General features: G+C 41.2%; 1 protein-coding gene across 1 annotated transcript; it reads right to left on the reverse strand.

Annotated features, from left to right (window-relative positions):
• Positions 1-1,175: 1,175 nt before the first annotated feature.
• Positions 1,176-13,673, reverse strand: snx11 (sorting nexin 11). The gene is made up of 8 exons (XM_080478047.1): positions 13,503-13,673; positions 11,981-12,020; positions 11,664-11,750; positions 7,443-7,543; positions 6,674-6,769; positions 6,266-6,490; positions 5,252-5,891; positions 1,176-5,018 (listed from the first exon to the last, which is right to left on the reverse strand). The coding sequence occupies exons 2-8, from the start codon at positions 12,002-12,004 to the stop codon at positions 4,545-4,547; spliced, it is 1,647 nt and encodes a 548-aa protein (XP_080334173.1). The 5' UTR covers positions 12,005-12,020; positions 13,503-13,673; the 3' UTR covers positions 1,176-4,544.
• Positions 13,674-13,689: the final 16 nt, after the last annotated feature.

Below are 13,689 nucleotides of genomic sequence, written 5' to 3' on the forward strand. Positions count from 1 at the left end.
TCGTTTTATTATTATTGTTTTAAAATGCTGGATTGTTTATACATTTTGTTAAGATTTTTTTGTTTGTTTTTTTAAGCCTTTTAATAATGTTCATACAGAAACAATTAAAATATTTATAAAATTAAACAGCTGACACATGCATGAATATTGATGAATGAATAATTTTAACGAGCAGATACATTTACATCACATATCAATGTAAATGTTTAATTTATATTAATAATAATTCATTTCATCAGTCACACTTGTGAGCAGGTACATCTGGAAGCAAAAGTTGTTCTCATTGGTTTTCGGCAAGAAACGTAACTGATTTGACTAAAATTCAAATATCACATGAAATTAAAAGAAACGTTCTTCCAAAGTAATAATTGCAGTATGCTGAGATATTCCACTTTCAACACGAGAGGAGATCTTTGTGCATTTTTGCATCAATCTAATTTCATCACTTGAAACCTGATTTTAAAATATCTCAGCTTCTTAAAATCGAGCATTAATTCTTCAAATCATCTATCAGTATTCATGCATATGTCTGGTTTCCGTTCTAATCCTCAATAAAGTTCATACAAACACAATAAATACCCAAAACTGCACAACTTAAACTTTAAAGCCCCCAAATTCTTTATCAGTCTGTTTAGTCTATAGTTTTTATTTTTAAATTTTAATGATCACAAAATAATGATTCTCTTGATAAAAGCTGTGATTTTACTGTCAAGTAATCATATTGATGTGCACAGAAACGTCACTGCTTCAAATACTAAATGTGCCTTGTTTTAACATCACTTCGGATGTTATATTTATGCTTTTGAAATGAATATTTTCCTCTTTTTTTTCCTCTTTCTTGATTCTCATAACATGACACATGATACATTAATAAAAGCAGCCGTGGTGTGTGGTTTACTCACTAAGTACATCTTAACACTTCTTCACATTACCGTTGGAGGAGTGTTGTGTGTAGATTGATACCAAAGTAATACCTGTTTATTACCAACTTGTGCCTGTTAAACTTTTAAATTGAAATCTTTGATAAACGTCCTATACCTGAACATCATGAAAGTAGGTAAATGATTCTCATGGCCACGTGGCTTCCTGACCAATACACCTTCCAGCAGAGACTCCTGCAGAACCAATAACCCCAACCCACATCCAGGACTTGGTCCAGGCATCGGAGCATGATGATGCCCCCTGGTGGACTTTTATTGGAGGTGCACCGACGGGGTCCAGACTGGCAGAAGGCGGTTGATCCAGGAGCTGGAGAGCTCTGAGGAAGACCCAAAACTCACCAGTAAACATACCAGAGCAAATAATTAATTTGACTGTTTACATTTACACCGGATATATAAACATGATCAATATGTCCAAAACGCTCCATAAAGTTTAGAAGTTTCAGGAAGAATGGGAAGAAAAAGGAGCCATTCTGTCTGAGTTACTTTATAAAACCGCATATAGGATGGGTGAACAGGAGACTTTGTTTCATTTGAAAGAAGCCTGAAAGCCAATTAAAACATTAGTGGAATATTCTGCACTGTTCATGTTCCTAAATATTGTCATTGTTTTTCAGTTATTTATTTCTGTGAAGTAAACCTTTGTAGTTTATTATTAACTTACCACACAGAACACCAAAAGAAAGGCTTTATTCACTTTTGATAATTTGTCCTCATAGGATCAGATGGTTTATTCTAAGTTATATTTCAATTTCAGACATTTAGTGCCATTTCTGACTCATATTTTCCTCGTGAGAAATCCAAAACACACAAATTGACGTCCTCATTACTCTTGAGGTAAACGCAGTGTTGACTTTCAGCCACTAGAGGGCAGAGTTAATGCAGCATTTCAACACTATGAGATTTGCAACAAAAATAAGAAAAATAAAGACAGATTCAGGAAGAAAACATATTTATTCAAAGTAAAACAAGATAATAGTGTGCATATATACATGGATGTCAACAGTACCTTCAACAGCATAAAACATGAGGTCACGTTAGAAAGAAAGAGCTTTGCATTCATAGAATTAATTAGAGAACAGGAAGGTGTTCAAAAAGAAAACAGGAAATGCCATTTTAAAGCAAGTAAATGTCAAAACTCCATTTCTCTTTAACAGCTTGTCTGGAAGCTTTAACACAATAGTAAAGTCACATTAAACTCCGGGTCCCTTTTAAATGAATGTAGTAGTGTCTGGAAACAACGATGAGGTCAAACTGCAGCCACAGACACACATCTCAAACATGATTAGATACACTCATTTCCCATCATTCAATTCACATTTATTACACAAACTGAAATTTTTTCAGCTTTTATGTTTTAAAATACAAGGGTTTTTTCCCCCCCATTAAAGGCCTAAATGATCAAATGTAAATTAAGTTTTTCTCCCAACACTTTAGCGCTATGGCTGAAGAAACAAGTGGACAATCTAGTAACTTTCCAGTAATGTTCAAAGATTTTAGATGCACCTGATGTTTCAGGGCTCAGAGAAACTAATATCTTAAAAGCAAAATAATGAACAGAAATTAGTAAAAAAAAAAAGTAAAAAAAAAGAAGTTTTTTTTATAAAAAAAAAAAACAAAAGGCAGAAATGAGTTTGTCGTTTATCATTTTCTCCTTTGGTCTGAATAAATTAAACCAAAATGCTTTGAATTGTTCAGTTTATGTGTAATACATTAAAAATATAAAGAAGTTTCACTTGTTTGAATTGAAGGGAAAATCAACATTTTGAGTGTATTGCAGTTGAGACGATGCGATCACATCATCAAACAGTGACAGAGTTTTTTCTCAGGCAGGACTGTTGTGAAGCAGCAGGTCGGAGTTTGGTTAAAACCAGCTTCTCTTTGACACACAAGAATAAAACGGTGCAGATTCACAGAAAAAGAGTGGATGTTAAAGAGATGTGACACCAATCAACACCACGGGAGAAAATAAAACTCTTATCCAGGCGAACTCAAGTTTGAAAAGTTTTTAGAGTGAAGCTTTTTGGGGTTTTTTCGTTCCTCTGATAATAAACATGATGAATTCACTGTGAGATGATTCACCTCCCTTCAGCGGAGGACAAATGAAAACCAGCCAAAAGAAACCTTTCACATGTATCTGTCTGTGAGAATCATGCAGCTTCACATCTTTCTCCAGACTAAAAATGTAAAATTAAAACTGCTTTTTCACAATGAATTCCCTTTCACTGACTTCTTCTTTCACGGCTGCAATAAAAGAGTAAAACTGAGACGCAGCAGATGTTGTGCGTCATTAAAAAGGTTTCCTGGTATGAATTTAGATTTTTACGTGTCACCAGCAGTGGGGCAATACGGGGTTAAAAAGAGAGAATTCATCCTTTAATTCAAGTGTCTTCTGTCTTAATGTGTCTTTGAAATGTGTCTTTTTCTTTTCTTTTTTATATCAGTCTGCATGATAATGCTCATTATTGAAACTAACTGAACGTGAGCGCCCTCTGCTGGTACTAAAAAAAACTAATCAGATCCAAACATGAGACAGAAAAAATAACATTTTTGATTTTCTCACTTCCGATGTGCCAAAACATCCCCACAAAAGAGCAGGCTCCGTCAAAATAAAAGCATCGGGAAAATGACTAGGTCTGCTCTGGCCTGGAGAGAGTGATTTACCGTGTTTTGACTAATGAAAACATAAATCAGAGCGTCAGCGACTTCTATGGGCTCTGCTGCTCACTGGACTACAGTAACCAGCCTACCTGAGTATAAATCTAATTCTTAAAGTTAAATTAGGAGACGACTTGCCGTTTAACGGTACAATATGTAACATTAACCAACCAACGTTTGCTGGACGCTGGCAGGGAGTCACTGTAGTGTTCAGTCTGCCTTCTCCCAGCTCAGTTTGGGCTGTTGGCCACTTGTTGCCATATCAGGCCTTTATTAACGCGACGCTCATCGTGTTGGGGTTCAGAGGTATGAAACACAAAAGGTCACTCCTTCTCTGCTGAATGTGGCTCGAGTGTACGGCACATCGGTGAGGTGCAGCGGCCCGGGCACAGATCACGTGGTTCAGGTGCTGTCAAACCAGGGGTGTCAACTCCACAGTCGGCACGCCACAACTGGCCCCCGGAGAGGTTCTAACGGACCCGCCGGAGGAGCTTCCGTGTGAAGTGTAAAGGAAGTAAGATTTCAGTACATGGGAGGAGGAGTACATCAGTAGCATGAGCATCAAGACCAATGGTCGGAGACATCATTTCAGAAAACTCGCCAGATTTAAATTGAATTAAATTGATTTAAATTGAATTAATATGAATTAAAGCACTTCTTTGGTTGCAACAAAATTCAATAGAAGATAAAATACGGGAATCTGATGGAAGCTGTGAAATGTTGCAGTGTTTTACAACCCGAGGCGTCTTAAAGAAATTAAATTATGTTGAAATTGCACTTATTTTTCTTTATGTCCAGGCGGTTTTGTAAAATGAATATTTAATAAATAGAATTTTAGTAACAGGAGATTTTTGTGTAACTTCAGCTTTCTTTTTACTAATCCTGCCCACCTCTCCTGTGTGTGGCCGGTTGACGAGATTGAGTTTGACCCCCCCCTGTGTTGAACTAAAGCACCTCGGCCTCCTGGTGCTGGTCTGCAGCGTCCAGACACAGCGAGGCCTCCTGCTCCAGACATCGACCATCAGTCAGTCCCGGCACGCTGCTGCTCTCCAAGATGCTAATGTCACTGTTTTCAGTCAGATCTCCGTCACCCACCGCTGAGTTCACGTCCTCGTCCTGCTTTTCCACAGTGCATCCGTTAATCTGCAGGTCCAGGATGCTCCCGCTGGACGCCTCCACCTCCGACCAGTGGCGGACGACCTCAGGGGGCAGCTTCACGAAGCCGTTGGCGGCCTGAATCGAGAGGTCGGCTTCCTCGCTGGCGCTCTCCTCTTCATCGCTGACCTTCACGATGCTCCCGTTGGAGGAAGGCAGTGATTGGCTGTCCTCTTCACTCTCCTCTTCGGTCCCGATCAAATCCTCCAGTGTCTCTTCAGCAGTGTCTTCGTCACAGGTTCCCTCACTGAGGGTTACGTGGGACTGAAGACAAGAAAAGACAAATTATAAAACCAGAAAGGAATTAATCGGAAACGGTTCCATTCATATCCGACACCACCCTAATTTCAGTTTCACTCCGACACACTTCCACTGATCCACAGGCAGGAGGACTTGGAGAAAAGTCATGCTCCACAAACCCGGGATCTTCTCACGGTGAGGCGAGCGCGCTCACCACTATATTTAGTATTGTGAACTTGTAAACATGAATACTGCACCTGGAGCATTTCCTCTTTGGTTTGAGCTTCTTCTCCACCCGACATGTGACTCTCTGAGGCCAGGGGATTTTCCAAAACCAGCCGCTCCAAACAGACGTCTCCCACAGCTTCTCCATCAGGTGCGGCGACATCGTTTTCCATCACGTCCTCCTCACCGGTATCGTCTCTAAAAGCTAAAATCTCTATTGAACCGTCAGACTTTTCATGTTTTACTTCCTCCCGGGAGTCCAGATGAGCTGAAGTTTCCCCTCCTGATTCTAGAGCTTCGCCACTCTCATCCTCAAACACACTGTCCACACACTCTTCAACCCCTCCTCCCACGGGCGAGTGCACCACCACAGGAGTCTGGATCTGGGAGCCGCTGTGCTGGATTCCTTCCTCCAGGCCGAGCCCCTGTGTGTCGCCCAGGCTCTCGCCCAGATAAAACCTAGCCGCCGTGGGGCCGCAGTTCTCCACCACAGCCTCCAGGTGGTCGCTTCTCTGAGAAATCTTTACGGAGGATTTCGCCGTCTGCTGCGATTCAGCCGAGTCCTGATCCCCGAGCTCCAGTAAACCTTCCAGAGGGTCCAGATCTCCACACGAGAGCAGCTCGGGGCTGAAGGCCTCGTTAGTTTGTGGACAGGGTGGATGAAGAGCCGGGCTGCACGAGCAAAGACAAAAGATTCAAGTTACTTTATGACAGGGCTTCACCAGCTTCGCCACCCAGGAGTAACATCACTACAATCCCCCATTGTGGACTGTGTTTGGTTTTACAAGATGAGACAGAAGAATTTGAGCCAATAAGCTCAAAAGATCTGCTCTAATTCTTAAACCTTCTTCCTTCAAAACCTGTTTGCAAGGTAATCAAGACTTGATGTTGGTTTGGCTGCAAAGGCGGGTCACACTCCAAACTCTTTCCTCTTCCGTTCTTTCACTTTGAGTTAAGTAATAAACTGTTTTTGGCCTTCCTGTCAGAAGCTTCACCCTGAGTCTCCACAGGAGGCGGAGGTAAAAGATCAGACTTGCAGTGCCTACCTTTCCATGGACTCATAAGAAACAGTCAAACTGGAGTCCTTGATGGCGTCGTCCTCCTGAGCCTGGGCCAGTCCCCGATTGGACGAGGCGTAGGTGAGGATGGCGTCCGTCACGGAGTACGGCGTGTGGCCCTGAACGCAGTCCTGGATGTGACCGATGGGCAGCTGCGTCTGCAGGAAGAGGTGGAGCTGGCTGTCGGACAGACACACCGTCGTGTGCACCACCCTGCAGCAACAAACAGGTACAAAAACACACCGCCACACACCCGCCTGTGATCTCTTGTCTGACAAAACATTACGGTGAAGCTGATAAGGAAGAAGCAAAAACGCAGGAGTCTTCAAAATCACATGGTCTGATCTTGACTTCAAAATATTACCAACTCTGGCACTCTTAATGATAAAAACTAACTTTTCCAAGAAGGCCTGGAGTCCTTTCCTCCGCCTCTCCAGGAAATCCTCGTTGCTGAAGGAGAAGAAGGATTTTCCTGGAAGGTCTGGTACTGGTCTGTAATGAAACAAAAAACCAGCAGTGAGACTGTAACGCGCAGGAAAACACAGATTAATGCTTTTACACCATCAGGAGATTTTGGCTTGATTTTAAAATTAGGTGAAAGTCTTTCTACGGACGCTTAGATTTTAACCAATGAATTACCATTAAAAGGGGGAATGTGAGGCTGTGAACGACACGGGTCATTTCATAAACTGGAACTAAATTCATTCAACCCGTAGAGTCTTCAGGTGATACCTCCTCAAGTTCTCTGGGACTAATCCACTATGTCTGAGGACAACTCCTGTATATTCATAAGGAGATCCTGCTCCACCATCTGTCATGTTTGTAACCGGATCACAATGCCAAATCAACCTTTTATGGGACGGACGAAAGAAGAAAAAGAATAAACAAGGTGTCGCTGGAGTCCTGTTGACACTTCAGAAGTCCAAGTCTGAGTCTTTAAACGACACCTGGACTCCGTAAAACAAAGTGTCTGTGGCTTCAAAACAGTTTTTCAGTTTGGTCCAAATAATAAAAACCTTCACGGCAGCAGAGCGTTTCTTCTGTTTGCATTTCTCAGACGCCGTTGCACAAAAAGAAAAAAAAAAAAAAGTGTCCTTTGACCGACACGGTGGAGTTGACGCGTTGGCGTTCACATGCATGAATAACAAAGCAGGAGCTCTCTTACACCAGCCCCGCGTTCTTCTGCATCTTCTTCCTGAGCCACACAAACTCGCTGTAGCGCCGGCGCACGCACGACGTCTTGGCCGTGAAGGCTTTGCTGTTGGTCTGAAAGAAGAGAATCACACGAAGTTGTCGAGCAGTTATATAAACTCTTGTTAACCGAGAAAGGCTGACAAACCACATTTTTCTCTCAGGTTCAGTACATAGACACGTTCTGTTTAACTGCACTGAGACTTACTTTGCTCTTAATACCTCCGTATGAAGACGATGGTAACATTTAGCCACACTGAGGCTGCAGGTGGTGATTTTAAGAAATTAAGTATATTATATCTTTACAGTTTTAAGAGTTTGGATTCACAGCCAAGTCATTTCCTGTGTGTTCATTAAGAAAATGTTTTAGTTTCAATTATATATTAGAATGTTATTAATTAATTAAGCTACTTTAACCGAATATAGTACAAACTGATTACATTGTGTGAATGAGCATTCACACATTATAAATGCATTGTGCATTCATGGAGTATTAAGTATAAGTACCAGATACTTGTTATACGACCTCTGGACATTTCATGACGAAATTAAGACTATTTTCAATGTGTATAGATTATTGGAAATTAAATGAAAGTAGAAACTAAAAACTGGGATTTGAACCTGTTTTCTCACACTCAACGGTAACATATTAAAACATGATGCCAGCTGAAGAGTCTGGTCTATAAGAACAAATACAAAAATAGAAAAGAAATAAAATGAACGTGCACTTTGAGATTTTTACAAATAAAAAGTATTATTATTGTTATTCTACCAACAAAGACACTGAATTTAATCTGCTGCAATAATGTTTCCTAACAGATGTTTTTTTTTTTAGAAAAATTAGCCCTTTTGAAAATAATCAAACTAACTATAGCAATCTGTTGTTAAATTTCAGCCTCTGGCTGCCGGCTGACAGTCACAAACAGCACAGGAAGACAAAAAGGTCCAAAATGACACCGTGTGCGTCCGTTAATTTGACAGTTTGCTCCAATAATCGACCTCATTCATTGTGTGAATGGTGCTCCAGCTGTTGGGAGCTGATGGGAGGACTGAGGCTCCATCACATGTCAGATTAGCTCCGGTAACGTGTGACACAGTCCAATGATGCTGGCATAACAGGCTCGTCTTTGACAGGCGGGAATCAATTAAAGCACCGGCTGTGTGGGTGGAAGACACGTCGTGACATCAGATCATCACGTTAGAGTATTAACGTCCTCCGAGGCATCGTTTCTTTAATTTCCCTGCAACCATTCCTCCAATCTGACATGTTGGAGCCGCAGTGACATGCAATGGATCAACGTTCAGCCACCTGCAACCAGAATTAAACATTGGTGGGAGACGGATGGTTTTTCCCATGTAAAACTAGTGAATCGGGAAAATTGCTGTGATTTGTTTTCTGTGAAACGAAACAGCGACACACACACACACACACACACGCACGAGAGTTCATTACACCACTGTACAACCCTGCCATGACACCCACAATAGGAGAACGCCAATAGGAGAAGAGGTGAGAAAAAGAAGTAGTAAGTATTTGTAGAAGACGCAGGAAATGTAGTAAAAAATTTGAACTAAAGAAAGAAGTAAAACTGCAAAAAATAGAAAACAAATGAGCTTTTTTTTCTTCTTCTCAACTGACTCATCTATTAGTTTCTCTGGCTCCACACGGAATAGATTAACTGAACGATGAAAGAAATCAGGAACTATTTACACAACTGAACAATGACTTGACCGATTTTTTATGTAAAGAAACCCAAACGTGTGTTTTTTATCCAAAACAAACTCTTGTTCCGACGGGGTTCCTCAGCTGGATGAAGCGATAAATAATCCACAGCAAACACAGAGAAAGGGAGAACACGCGAGGTCACCTGATCTCAGTTTCACAAGTCAACACGTCCGTCTGGACGGCGAGCCTCACCGCTGACACGGCATTCCTCCTCCTCCACAACAACCCCGCCGAGTCAGGCAAAGAGTGAACAATCAGTCAACTGCACGACACGCCTGAAGACACACGCTGAACCAGACAGCTCCAGGGACAACCGCAGGGCAGCGCTCCTGCTTCCTGCTGAATATTACCTGGAGAGACGTCCTATCAACCATCTGGTTTCATCGTGACGTGACCATTTAGATTCTGTCTGTCACGTGGAGCGAGCATTTAAAAAGCATCCCGACCATGAAGAGACGAATTCAACCCATGCAGAAATGTTCAAAGCTACACAAAGAGACACATAATAAAGCCCAAAAAAAGACAGAACACCAGAACCAGGAGACATAAAACGGCCACAGAGGAACAAAACCACTGCCAAAGCGTGCTGAAGGACACTGAATCGCAGGCTGAACAATCTGTATTGATCACAGATCATATCATGTTTACCAAACACTTGTGGAGATGACGGGAAACTCTATGGGCAATGAGATTTATTAAAAAAAAAAAAACTGTGTTATTGCTCTTGCTCCTAAATAAAGTTTGTCTGCCAGAAACTATCTTTAAAATCTACTTCATGTAAAATGTTTCACTTCTGCACAGAGAATAAACCAAAACACCAAAACAAGAGCATCACCACTCATTTCCAACTCGCAGTTCCCCAAATCGATCCCATCAAAGTCGATATGTTTCCAAACAAACCGGAATTTATAGCCATCGAATTGTACTGATGTTTTTCTAACTGATGTCATCTTGGGGAAACTTGCCGCAAGGGTTTCTGGGATATCAAAGATGGCGTCGCCGCAGCTCAATCGAAAATATCAACATTTGACAGATTCAGCCTGGAAAACAAGCCAGACTTTCTCAAAGAAAGAACCACCAAAATAGTCTCAAATGTTGGGAAACTGACGACTAATCGTTTTTCCAGTGCAAATCGAGATCTCGCGAGATCGAGTGTACAAACAGGCTCTTGTGAAACAATGCGTCGGGAATCCTCACGTCTCCTTGAAGTTAAGACAAACAAACCCGTGGATGTTCTGTGAAATTTGGAAATACGTGTTTTTATGAGTGTAAAGATCAATTGCATTCAGAAAGGTACTGACCGCGTATTAGAGATGTACATCAACTAAATCTGGGTCTTTTAATTTTTCATGATCAGATTCTGGTAATGTAACTTTAACTTCGGCTGTGACAGAAGGTATTTATCAACTTAAATTTTTTTTTTGCACGGGGGTATTCATATTTTCAGTCAATTAAACAATTGATTACAGTTTTATTCCGGATTATTTATTTTGCACACTGCTTTCAACGATAATTTTTCAGTCAGTCTATGTATATCCCCCATGTTGTTATCACAATAATGATACATTGTAATTTATTGTGCGGATCTTATTAAAACAATTTAAAACTAATAACAGAAAATAAATGTCACTAAGATTCTGAGCAAGTAGAAAAAACCCCACATAGAGACAAATCTACAACAAATGAGAAAAAAACACCCAGAAAAGTCCCAAAATAAGACTCAACATGACCACAAAGGCAATAAACTGACACAAAACTGCAAAATGACCACAGACACATGACATCTGAACGTTGACGTAATCAGCTGTAAAAAAAAAATAAATAAAATGTCGTCACAAAAAGGTGTTAAATACCAGACAATAGACCAGAATACAACAAAAAGATTCTCAACAGGTTGAAAAACAGGCAAAGAGGCACAAAAAGACCCAAGAAGTCCTCAGAAATGACATAAAACTGCAAGATACTGTGCAAAATACCCACAATAATGGCAAACTTGCCACAGAAAAACCCGGCGATATGACAATACTGAAACAAGATGATAAAAAGATTACCTGCAAAAAAAGCCAAAGGTGCAAAACAACTACAAGAAGGTACAAAGGACTATAAAGACTCAATACGAGGACAAAAACCCACATATACCAGAATAAGAAGCTCAGTGAAAAGAAACAAAACTGGAAAAATAACCAAAACCATGTTATTGTGTACCTTGTGAAGCAATTTGACCCACTAATGGAGCTTTTCCACTAGTTTCTACTCAGCCCTGTCCAAACGCTGCTACACAAATAAACTTAAAACGAGGAATAAGTTCCATAAACAATAGAAGAAGAAAAAAAACAAAAAAACATACGTAATTCCAAATTTGCTGTTTGTGCAAGAATTCAAAATGAACAAAGTTCAATGATCGGTAAGCGGATTGAAACAGAGCAGCCGTTCTGCCGGGTGTGATCCTGCTTCCGTTCGACTACTCACGTGTAGGAATATCTTGTAGTCCACGTACGAGTTCCACGAGCCTTCACTTTGGACCCGTGGATCTTGGACCCGCACAGCCACAAACTCCTGCAGGAAGGAAACGGACACAGAACTGCTGAGCGGTTTCCACGCTGGATGTTCAGCTGAACCAGCAGATCGAAGCACGACGGCGCACAGCAAGTTCCGCAAATGTTCGTAATGCGTCGGTGGAGCGTTTTAATATGCGAGTAGAAGTTCTCTGAAGGCAGAGAGATGAAGTTTGTGTAGTAAAAGTAAAGTCAGAGTGAAAGCAGAACTGCAGTGGGGAAGCTACTCACATCTTCTTCGCGGTTGCTGTTCATCCTTCCGAGTGCAGCACTGCGGAGGGGAAAAAAAAAAGAAAAAGTGAGAACACAGTTCAGTCAAGTGGACAGAAGTGGCCACGTATGTGTGCGAGTGTTTCTACGGCGTGGTCACAAGCTGCTGAGTCACCCTTTAAAAGAGGAGCCGGTCAGCGTAAATTCACCGGGCTCCTCTTTGAGGTTCATGCATTGCGGGACGCATTTCACAAACTCTGGCGTGACATGGGAGCTTCAGACTGAGGAGTTTTCTCTTCTAAAAACCAGGAATGATTTAGTGCAGTGCATCCAGGTTGTGAAGGATTTACCTTCAGGAGGGCTGATGAAGATATTTTGAGCTCTTACTTGTTGAGTGGCACGTCATGTTGTTGTGTATTGCAATAACGATAGGATTAGCAATAAATAGACATATTTTGACCTGTCCACTCTGCCTTTGTTTTTAGTTAGCTGAGATTGGCTCCAGGCAAACCTGAAAAGGATAAAGTGGTGAAGATGATGGACGAATGGACAAATATTGAAGTATTTTGATAAAGATGTGGGACTTTGTTTAAGATTATCAGCTTTTTTTTTTTTGCAGTTTTTTGTGGGATTTTTCTGAAACAATTCGTTAACATCCCAAAATCTAACCGATTGACCCTTGGACGATGACAAATCATCCCCGAAGATCTTATGCAATTCGGGTGAGTGTTTTTTGCAAAAAGTTGGTAAAATATACCAATAAATAAATAAATACACGCAGACGAACACACAACTTTCTCCACGAAAGTAATCATACAATACAACAAGGCTCAATTACGACACCGAGGGGCAAAATGACCACAAAGAGACATTAAACTACTACAGCAATGTGAAAAATACCCAGAAACCGATGACAAAACAAAGTAAGAGAGACACCGAACAACTATACAGATGTGCAAAATGACTGAGAACGGCCATACAAATAGCATAAATGAGTCAATTTAACACGAAAAGATAATAAGACGACAAACACACGTAAAATTGGTAGAAATGCGAGATAAATGACCTCAAATATTCACAAGACTATTAAATTTGCATTTTCGATCATACATGTGTACCTAATAAAACGGTAAGGGAGTGGACACTAAATTGAAATGCCGAGAGTTAAAATGAAGGAAAGAGATGCTTTTAAAAATCTAGCACAAGCAAGAAAAAGCCTAATTGAAAGGTGTGACACACAAACATCCAACACTTTTATCACTTTTCCCTCCTCATTGACACTTTAAAGTTCAGCGTTGCTGCCCAAGCTGCAGTGTTTTCCTCTTTAACAGCTGTCACAGTGAAGGCAAAGCTCAGGAAATCTGTTCAAGAGTACGTTACATCTCCAGAGTGTCTATAAAACTAAACTTCACCATAAACAAATGTGCCGTAAAGTAAAAAATAGCAGCAATTAAGTGATCAGACTTCACGAGAGCAGCTTGAGTTGTGTGGCCTGAATGATGACACTTTAAAAACCATCGGGCATGAGCCGAGTTCGACTCACTTTCACAGGTTGTTTGCTGTCTGCTGCCGCCGCTGCTGCTCCGGGGTCCCGCCGGACTCTGTCGGTGCTCTACTGCCCGTCGACGTCTCTTCCCTTCCGGAGAACAAAACCGTGAAACGCGGAGGCTTGTTTTCACGGACAGCTCCTTTCTCCATTCCGCAAGTCACGGCCAGCGACGTGCTCGCGT

The sequence above is a fragment of the Lipophrys pholis genome (assembly GCF_963383615.2).
Source record: "Lipophrys pholis genome assembly, chromosome: 1".
NCBI classification, from domain to species: Eukaryota; Metazoa; Chordata; class Actinopteri; order Blenniiformes; family Blenniidae; genus Lipophrys; species Lipophrys pholis.